The 11168-nt window shown below is 34.3% G+C and overlaps 1 protein-coding gene across 1 annotated transcript; it reads right to left on the bottom strand.

The window, feature by feature from the left end:
* Positions 1 to 1892: 1892 nt before the first annotated feature.
* Positions 1893 to 4885, bottom strand: LOC131623016 (uncharacterized). Its single transcript, XM_058894012.1, has 4 exons — positions 4415 to 4885; positions 3856 to 4084; positions 3294 to 3418; positions 1893 to 3044 (listed from the first exon to the last, which is right to left on the bottom strand). The coding sequence occupies exons 1-4, from the start codon at positions 4673 to 4675 to the stop codon at positions 2964 to 2966; spliced, it is 696 nt and encodes a 231-aa protein (XP_058749995.1). The 5' UTR covers positions 4676 to 4885; the 3' UTR covers positions 1893 to 2963.
* Positions 4886 to 11168: the final 6283 nt, after the last annotated feature.

Below are 11168 nucleotides of genomic sequence, written 5' to 3' on the forward strand. Positions count from 1 at the left end.
ATAAGAAATTTTACATTCTGTTCTTTAAGATCAAAAAGTCTAATCTTATAGATGTTGTTTTTTCCTCTTGCCAATGAATAGGATAGAGCCATCCTTTTGACTAACAACTTTACATGAGTTTTGATCAAAGATAATATCATAACCATTATCACTTAATTGGCTTATAGACAATAAATTATGCATTAATCCTTCAACAAGCAAAACATTAGTAATGGAAGGGAGAGAACCATTACTAATTGTTCCAGAGCCAATGATCTTCCCTTTCTGATCACCTCTGAAACCTACTACGCCTCCAGGCTTAAGTTCCAAGGCTTTGGAACATATGTCTTCTTTCTGTCACGTGTCATGAGCAGCCAGGGTCTAAGTACCATGACTGGTGTCTCAACTTTGCTGCTAAGGATATCTGCAGCATAGATTATTTGTTTATTAGGTACCCATAATTTCTTGGGTCCTTTTTTGTTAGTCTTCCCAGAGTTTTTGACAACTTTGAGTTTGAGAGCAGAATAAACATATTTGAATGTATTAAAGTGACAATTTTTAGCTATTGGTTTTACCTTTGGTTTAGGAGGAGTATTCTCCTTAGACACACAACCACCAGAAACAAAATGAGAGTGGAGAACATTTAGTTTAGCCTCTTGCTCAGAATCATAACCAATTCCTCTGGTCCCGTTTCCGATAACTCCATAGATCATCGAAGCCAACATGCTTCTACTTATGCTTCTAGCTATACATTTTTGGAAAGCCTTGTCATACTTGCTTATGACATCATCAGTACTTTCAGAAACTCTGGGAGGAATTTTCTTATCAAGTTTAGAACTCATACTTTTGAGAGTGGAGTTTCCATTCTTAAGAGAAATGTTTTCTTCATTTAAAATGGAGAATTCTTCCTTAAGCTTAATGTGTTCTTCAGAAACATATTCATAGACCTTTTTTCAGTTTCTTGAATTTGATCTGAAGTTCTTGATGCTTTTCAAGAATCTCAAATAAAGAATAAGTTAAATCAGATCGAGATAAGCCGGAAAATACCTCTTCTATGCCTAAGTATGATTCAGATTCAGCTCCTAGATGGATCTCTTCACCGAATAAACCAACCACCACTCTATGATCCCTCCCTGACTAGCTCACCAACTGCGACCTCTTGTCCCTCACTACCACCAATCCAACAAAATCCACATCCACCTATACGGACCACGCCATCCGTAGCATGAAAGGCACTGTCAAACCCCACAAGATATTCACCTTATCAGTTTCTCTACCTAACCATACCATCTATCCCATACCTAAAAACCCTAAGCTAACCTTATTTGACCCAAATTGAAAATCCGCAATGAAATGTGAATTGGATGCTCTTATTAGAAATAAAACGTTGGATTTAGTTCCATAACCTTGTTATGCAAATCTTATTCGATGTATGTAAATTTTTAGACATAAGAAAAATTCTGATGTCTCATTTTAGCATTATAAGGCTCGTTTTGTAGGTGATGATCGGCCACAAGTTGCAGGTGTGGATTGTGATGAGACTTTCAGCTCGGTGGTGAAACCTGCTACCATTGGAACAATGCTCACCATTTCTCTATCCAAATCATGACCCATTCATTACCTAGATGTCGAAAATGTCTTTTTACATGTTGATCTTCATGAGACTGGCTAGAAGCATTAGCCATTGGGTTTCCCCAACTCCTATCATCCAAATTATGTCAGTCGTTTGAAGATGTCACTTTATGGTCTCAAGCAAGCACCCAGAGCATTATATCAACGCTTTGCTAACTATGTCACCACCATTGGTTTCTGCCATAACACATCAGACCACTCCTTCATATATCAACAAAGTTCTGACATAACATACATTCTTCTATATGTGGATGACATCATCCTTATTACCTTCACTCAGATCATTCGCAAATCAATTATGTCATTTTTAGCATCTAAGTTTGCGATGCTGATCTAGGCCCCTAAGTTATTTTTTGGGTATTTTAGTATCTCATTACTTTAGTGGCATATTTTTCTGTAAAAGCACTTATGCCTCAGAGATCATCGAACGTGATGACATGATACCCTGCAAACCGCCAACCACTCCTGTCGACACTAAGCAGAAACTCGACATCTCCTATGGCACTCCTTATGAGGATCTCTCACTATATCGAAATATTGTCGGGACTTTACAGTACCTCACCTTCTCTCGACCTGACATATCATATGCAATTCAACAAGTTTGTCTTCACATGCATGCACCTAGCACAAAACACATGTTTGCTCTCAAACGCATTTTTTGCTAAGTTCAAGGCATCATACATTTTAAATTACATTATCACCATCCCCCATTACAAAGCGTATCTCTTACACTGACGTTGATTGGAACAGATGTCTTGACACTAGACGTTCTACATCTGATTATTGTATTTTTCCTGTGTGACAACCTTATTTCTTGGTCTTCCAAAAGACAACCTACTCTCTTGTGTTCTAGTGTTGAAGCCGAATATAGGGGTGTTGCCAATGTTGTCTCCGAATCGTGTTGGATTCACAATCTTCTCCTGAAGTTCCATTTTCTCATTCCTCATACTACTTGGTGTATTGTGACAATGGTAGTGTCATCTCTCTTTCTAGTAATTCTGTGCAACACCAACACACCAAGCATATTAAGATGGAGGTTCATTTTGTTCGAAAAAGGGCCCGCGGTCATTCACATGAATGCGAAAAGCAAGCATTCCAATTATATTCCAATTATCTTACGACAACATGGCTTTAATACTATTTAATTTACCTCTACAATTATCAAAGAAACCAGACATGTCAACAAAGTACTCAATTCATATTAAAGAGGGAAACTATGAAAATGAAGTCTTGGCTATATACAAAAATTAATAATCGAATGCCAAATTGATACAGAATTTATAAACTTGCAGATAATTCCATCTAATAGAAGATTGCTCGAGAACACTTAATATTTATATACAAACCAAGACCTAAGCTTCAGTCAAGTTTCGGTTTGCCATGTAAGTTAAATAAATGGTCCACACATATGCACAGGAACTATTCATCAGTGGCTGCAGCAATCATGAAAGAGATAAGATACATTAGCTAAAAAGCTAGAGAGTAACTGGGCCTATGTAACATCAACATCTCAGGTGTGTTTGTGTCAGTGTGCGTGTCCGAAATCGACATCGACACTGATTTCGATATCGATGTGTCAGTGTTGGTGTTGTGTTTCCTGTGTCCGTGCTTCATAGGTAACTGCTGAGTTGAAGATACTGATTAGAATTGAAGTTATAACAGAAAATTAAGTTCTAACAAACCTGTAAATGGACTGCAATGAATCTAAAGGTGACAAAATCACAAACAGGCCAAAACATGGCACCGCCTAATAACGTAGGAAGAAGATCCCGCTTCAGTCTGGCAATAATTTCAGGCCCACTGTCACCTGATATTGGCATCAAAATGGTAATTCAGCATCACCAATAACCTTTAAACCAGAAACAAAGAGAATCGTCGATTAATGACCGTATTTCTTTTAAAATAACAAGTATTATAGCTATACTGAACACATGTTCCAAGCATAATTAAGATTTAAATTTGTTGTTAAGTCTCGAATTATATCATTTTAGATTTACGCCCCTGTTTATTATGTGTTTAGCATTTGGTTCCTTGGTGTTTATAATGACTAGTTTTGGTCTCTATGTTAATTTTGTTTTACTAAGCGATACCCGACATCAATGTCATGAATATCCTCACTTCAGAGTATTCAAATCCAAACAAATTATATAGGAACAAAGAAAAACAAAATAAATTACCAGAAAATCATGTATTATATGGGAGTGAAGCGTTAAGAAAAGTCAACATTTAAAATAAGAAAATTACCTTGTAAAGCACCATTATAGGAGAAGAAAACAGTATTGCTGATAGGACCAAATACAGCTTGCCCCATAAAAATTTTCTTCAAAGTTGTATTCACATCTCTCTTGGGTAAAATTTTGGACAGAAAATTAAACCACATATGCTGCGATGGCCCCAAGAATAGCAACCCATACATTGCCATGCGTGATGTCCTTTTGAAATCATATGAAGCATAAGAGGGTAATGTAATCATCTAACACGAATAAATCAATAAGTTAGTCTCTGTCCTTTTTTATCAAATCTAATGTTCAGTTTCAGCTATTATTATTTCGTCATCCATTTTTCAATGATAAATTTCAAGTTTTAGATTTCTTAACTTGTGCCCTTAGTGCACAAGTTAGCAAGATCCATAATATTACTAAGCAAGTTCTTAATCATAAATGTGGGTCATTTAATCCTTTTCAACATAAATGCTAGCACCCAACCGGATTAAAAACTGAGACATTGAGAGAAGCATACTCTTAGGGTTAATTGCTGCAAGAAACATGATATAACTATAACCATGGATGTGAGTGTTTAATACCTGTGAAGTGAAATCAGCAGCTGTGTAAATAAGGGATGAAGTAATGCTCTTAGTGATAACCGGGTAAGTTTCAAGCTTCCGCAAATACCAACCTACAAACCCAGTCTTGTTAGAGGAAGACGAAGAGAAAGGACGATTGTTCAAAGAAGGGTGGGACATTCTTTGAAGGAACTGTGTTTTATTGATTCGGTAATAACATCGAACATGTGGTGGGCAATGTCGGAAAGTAGTGGAAAGGTCGAGGAATAACCGTTTGGGCATGTTTGTTGAAGTGGTAAGGTTGTTCAGCGTGTTTGGTTTTGGAAAAACAAATGGAGATGGTGATTAAGTCGGTTGCTTGGTGATCCGGTGATTTCGGTTACTCACTCCAATGTGACTTTGGTGCATGCATCAATCAACAAATATATTTGGATAGTTTTTCAATTCAAAATATTGAATCCTTCGATAAATTTTTATTATAAGACAATTAGATTGAGTCTTCTTTTTATAGGGTAAATGATATTAAAAGAAAGAGATGGGTTTATATCAAAGACTAGGGTGGCAAAGCGGGTGGTCCCGTTTAGGTATGTCCTATTTAAGTCCATCCAAAAATAGGGTGGGGTAGACCAATTTAGACGTCCGAATTTAATAGTCTAACTCGCCTTCGTTTACTAACGAGGTAGCTGGTTGGTGGGCCGACTTGCCATTTTTTTACAATTTAATTTACTACATAACATACAAATTTTTTAATTATTACCAAAAAGATCGAGAAAATCTTTTTTATCACAACGCATAATAGAACTTCAACATGTATTAAGTCCAAACAATTCATAAAATAAAACAAATACAGATCAATTATAACAAATAAATAACGAAATAAAATCAAACACAATAAAAAAAAATTATCAAAATAAATAAACAATAAGTGATTTAGGATCAATTTTGTCATCCATTTTTCCTTCCTCTCTCTCAAAGAGGGGTGATTTAGGATCAATTTTGATCCAAAATCACCCCTCCAAATCGTTTTTGTTTATCTATTACTTAAATAAGTGATTTCCACACATTTTCTTTTTGCCTTTTTTGTGATTTCGTGGGTCATCGTTTGTTTTGATTTCCCATATTTCTGTGGTGTATTTTGATTTCTCGTCTTTGTGCGGGTATTTTGTTTTTCCGTTTTTGTGTGGTGTTCATTTGTTTCAGGTTGAAAGATTAGTTTTGATCTAGTGCAGATTCAATCAATGACTTTGGTGCCGTCAACGCTACAGATCTGGAAGCATGAATATTTCGGACATCTCAATACAGTCAATACATTAATATTTGTAGGCATATGGAATTTGCCGTTTTATGCTATTAACCTGGATGCTGTGGATTTGTTCGCAGATTCATCCTTTTTGTTTTTGGCGATTTTGAATTTGTATTGCAACGATGTACTCTATCGATTTGAATGAATGAATATCATTTATTTTCTGTCAAAAAAAATCTTAATTCTATTTAAAAATTAACTATGAAAAGAACCCAATTAAGAATTCACACAAGATAAACAATGATAACAATTATACTGCATAAAACATTGCAGTGCATAAAATATCAACCTTACGTTTTCACTGTTTACATCATATAAATTCTTATATTTACTGATTCCTTAATAGTTAAATCCTAAATTTGTCACACGTATACATGAAAAGTGTCATTTTGTAGTTATTTCTATATTCAGTTTTGCAGCACTTATGTTTGTATTGCCTCAACTTTTGTGTATATTCGTGTTTATTGTGTAAAAATATACACTTTTGTATTTAATTGAGTTTTAGTGTATTTGATTATCGTTTGATAGTTTTCTATTCACTTTGTAGGTATTAGGCGTATTTGGAGCATGAGTGATAAAATGTCGAAGACACGACTTCAAACGCGCGATGTTGAGCAACTCATCAACGAATAAGGCTAAAAATCAAAGAATAAGAAATAATCAATTTCATTGATATTTAGTCATTGTTAGAAAGATCATTGAATCAACTTTTCAACGCTTTGAATCGTGCGTAAATCAGAGTTACGGTTCTTAAGTTATGGCGAAAACAATGTTGAATTTTTGTTGTTCGCTTCTGGTGTAGTTCGCCAGACAAATCTGGATTCGCCGGGAAAAAATGTTTGGGCAGAAACACGTTAAAAGGGGTAAAAAATCATGTTTTAGGTTATGTTTTGGGGTATTTGTTCCCAACTCATCAAACTTAATTCTTGGTAGTTTATAGCTTAGAAAACAACATTTGGGGCTTGTAATCGGATGATTCGGGGCCAATAGCTTGGTTGATTGTTATTGACACCACGAAAGATTTGGTTTCTTCACCATTTCTTCTGTTTGCAAACTTCTATTTGTTGGGGTTTTGTAAGTAAGTATGCTTTGTTTATAAGTATATTGATTACTCATGGTGTTGTATGATTCTTTCTTTACAAATTAATGCTGGTGATTGCTTGCTTTATTTGGGTTTGAGTTGCGATAGACATATAGGGTTCGAATCTGTATTTATGATGAACATCTATTGGGATTAGACTCTAGAGATAGATTTAGGCTTAATAATCATATGGGTATCGACTCTTAATGCCTCCGTGTTGTGCTAAGAAATCATCGATGCAAGCAAAACAGTTGATGTATCACTTTACGTTAGACATATCCTTTGTGTGAGTGGTACGTGATGATATTGACATGTGATTTAGGTTGAGTACAACTGAGTGATGAGTTTAAGTATTTAACGGGTATGTGAAATTCAATTCCGAGAGTTCTATCCTTTCCAAAGAATGAAAAAAAAATTATGTTCATATGTTTAATTCCCTCATTTACCATTTCAAACTCATTTTAACCCAAACTCATAAATGTGAGAAATTGTCGAACGACAATTCAATAGTACTAATCCATGTGGAGACAATATAATAAAACTAATTAAATACTTACTTTTTACTGCCGCTTTACCGTTTCAACAATGCACTAATCAAAACATTCATTTTCTAAAAAACAACATTTATTTCTAAAGAAAACAAGTAAGCTAATGTATTAACAAGTTAATAATTCTGCATGTCATACAATTGTTCTTTTAATTCAAAATTTTCCAATCAACACAAGTATTAGAAAGAACGTTACAATTATGATTTACGTTGTTTGTATATTAATTTAGAATACAATTCAATCAACATAATCCTAAGAGAAGAGTGTTGTTTTTAAAGTTAAAGTTGTTTTAATTTTAATTAAAAAAAATTTACCGAAAAGCCTGCGGCGATAATCTGCCCCGCCCTTCTCGGTCAGCTTTTTTAAGCAGATTAGGTGTGGTGGACCAACTTAAGGTACCGAGACGAAAACCGCAGCCTTGCCCGCTACAAATGACAGATCAAACGGGCATACCCGACAGACCCAACCCGTTTTGTCACCCCTAATCAAGACCCCCTCATATGGAAATAGACATGAAGAAATTCAATTTTATTTTTATTTTTTACAGTCACTTCTAATTAGTATATAAGTTGAGTTAAAAAGATTTAAATATCGGGAAATGCAGCCAATATTAACAAAAAAAAATCTGCACAAGAATTTCTCTCTTTAAGAATATGAGTAATGACAAACACATATTTTCCATGATATTTTTACAATGAATTCATCTATTTCTAAGGCTCTATGATACCAAAGCATCCTTTGAAAAAGTTTGGACCACAATGAGAGAATCACTCTCAATCCAAAGTATAACCCATGCTTTTTCCTACCAATTTCAATTGCTCTAAAAACTGCTGAGAACTTCGCAAGTAAGGAGTTGGTAAACAAGTTGGGCTAAAAAAAACCTAAAATGAAGTTTCTTATACTATCTCTAAAGATATACCACTATCACTAGTATGATAGCCTACTGGTATATCATAATTACATTTGATCCAATTTAGGACGGAAGCAAATGACTTCTTTCATGATCGGATCTCTTGTAGGTTGAATGTCCACTTTGAAGGACTTCAGGATGTTAAAATTTATCATGAAATTTGAAGAACATAGAAAGACTGATTTTCAATCATTCTGGTTAGTGCAAGAATGCTAGAAATGACATTGTAAATTGGAGCAGTTTTTTTTTTTTGGAATCTTAAACTGTTATGAACCTGCCAGATGGAAGCTATCGTGAACACAATAGCTGCCTTGATGACAAGAGATCCTTGAACCATACCACAGAGGATAACTCTAATGCACCCCTTATATAGTCACCTACCCATAACAAATAGGTGGGCCTAAGACACATTTGTAGTTTTTATATATTGTATTTCTCTTTATCTTAATATGAGCCATACACAATAATCTTTGCTTTAACAAATATCAAATCCTTATGAAGACTTTTTGCATTATGATCACATCTTGATAATTGGGAAATTACCCCTCGTGCTTAACATAAAAAAACATGTAACAAGTCCAAGCAGTGCTTGAACTTATCATTGATGATTAATTTGGTTAACATATCAGCTGCATTCTTTAAAATATGAGTGTTTTTAAATAATATATGTTCATATGCAAGTAACTCTTTGATCTTGTGAAACCTCACATCAATATGTTAACATGATACGCCTGATGGTTTGTTAAATAAATGGAATTCTATCTGACTAACATAACGCAACCAAACTCCACCTTGCTCAACATCCAATTCTCTCACCAATCATGTAAGTCGTAAGGATTCTTTGGCAGGTTCAGCTTCCGCCACGTACTCTGCTCTAATTGTCAACATGGTCCCTGTGGATTGAATCAATGATTTTCAACAAATAGGTCCTCCTGCTAAAGTAAAGACATACCCTATTGTAGACCTTTTATCATCCATGTCACGAGCATATTATGATTCACATATCCTATAACTGAAAAATCACCATGTCCACTGATACCATGACCCGATTTACCCTTAAAGTACCTGAAACTCCACGTGACTACTTCCCATTGAAACTTCCCCGATTTGGACATCAACTTACAAACTTGCGTTATAACTTGTGCCAAATTTGGTCTAGTTCATACCATAATATAGATTAAACAACTAACATCACTAAGGAACCTTTAGGATATACTCAACTTTTACATCTATCTTATTACAATGATCCAACGAGAGTTGATTCACCAATGGAGTATTCATAACCTTTGAATTACTCATGTTAAACTTGTCTACCACATTTTTAACATAACTTTTTTGAGATAGCTATAATCTTCTATCGTATCCTGTTAATTTCTATGCCAAGAATCTTTTTAAAAACACCTAAATCTTTCATGTCAAACTCCTTTTCCAACATGATTTTCAGTTGATATATGTCATAATGATTAGTAGCAATCAACATATCATCGAACATACAATAACATCAAAATAAAAGAGTCATGATCAAGGCTCATAACATAAACACAACAGTCATATCACGCCTTTTGTAGCCAATCTGAAGCATGTATGTATCCAAGTGCTTATACCATTGCCTTGGATATTACTTTAAGCTATAAAAAAACATCTTCAATTTACATGCTAGTATTTCATGTCGAGTGTCATTGAACCTTTATGGTTGTTTCATGTAAAGTTGCTCATCGATATTACCGTGAAGAAATGTTGCTTTCTCATCCATCTTTTCTAAATGCATGTCATGACTATCTATTAAGTCTAACATTGCACTAATAGAAGTATATTTGAAAATCAGAGACAAATTCACATTATAGTCAATCCCTTTCTATTATGAGTACCATTTTTCTACAAGACGAGTCTTGAACTTTTCCCATTCTTTTTTTATTATTCCATTTCCTCTTTAACATCCATTTACAACCGATGACTCTTTTCTTTTAGGAAGTTGAACAAACTCCCATGTCTCTTTTACTTCAAGGATTTAATCTCCCCCACCATTGAAACCATCAATTTATCTTTCTTCTAATTAGCTATAACCTCTCGGGAGGGAGAGAAAGTTGGATCCTATTATGAATAGTGGCTAATATTGTGGGTGACTCCCACTTGTGAGAAAAATTGTTGAATTCAACTATGAGTGATTAAGTACTACATCAAATAGAAATGGTGGAAATGTTGTATTTATAAAAGAAAGAACCCATATACATGATGCCTTAAGATTTTAGGTGGATATATGGTGTCAAAGTATTTTGGATCCTCAACATCGAGTCCATTGACACTCCGTGACTCCCCCAATAACTTGTGGAACTAAAACTCAATGATTAATAATGTGTATTGAGTCTAAAATGCTTATAATGTTTTATAAAGAAACTCCATAAGCAATTTATCATCTCTCCACGTTGCAACTTTGAACGAATTCGTACCTTTGAAAATATCACTGGTAAAATGGAGGTTGTTAAATAACAAAATTTCTACAGAGACAACTTAGAGAAATATATCATCACTATTTCCGGTGAAATTCTTTGCACTAGTGGTTGCAGCTCAATTTTTTTTTTTGAAATTGAATTCTTTAGCAAGGCATGTCAATTTATATTAGATTGGACAACATTTTAGATTGTTATGCCTAATCAATTAGGTGATCATAAATTTCAGTTCAACTGATTGAGTTTGAGAGGTCATAGTAAGTATGATGAAATTAATTTAATTTGGTTGACGTGTGTTTGGTCGATTCATCCTCTTTGTTTAGGCGCTTAACCGAGAAATTTAAAAGGTGTTTGTTTTTAGTTTGAGGATATTTACTTTTTTTAATATTTGTCTATTTTGTATTCGAATTTATTTCGACACGTCTTGTTCTTAGTTCTATTTTAATATATTTACTTATTTAGTTTTTTTTAATGAAGAAGGAATAA

The sequence above is a fragment of the Vicia villosa genome, unplaced genomic scaffold (assembly GCF_029867415.1).
Source record: "Vicia villosa cultivar HV-30 ecotype Madison, WI unplaced genomic scaffold, Vvil1.0 ctg.000048F_1_1, whole genome shotgun sequence".
Lineage (NCBI taxonomy): Eukaryota > Viridiplantae > Streptophyta > Magnoliopsida > Fabales > Fabaceae > Vicia > Vicia villosa.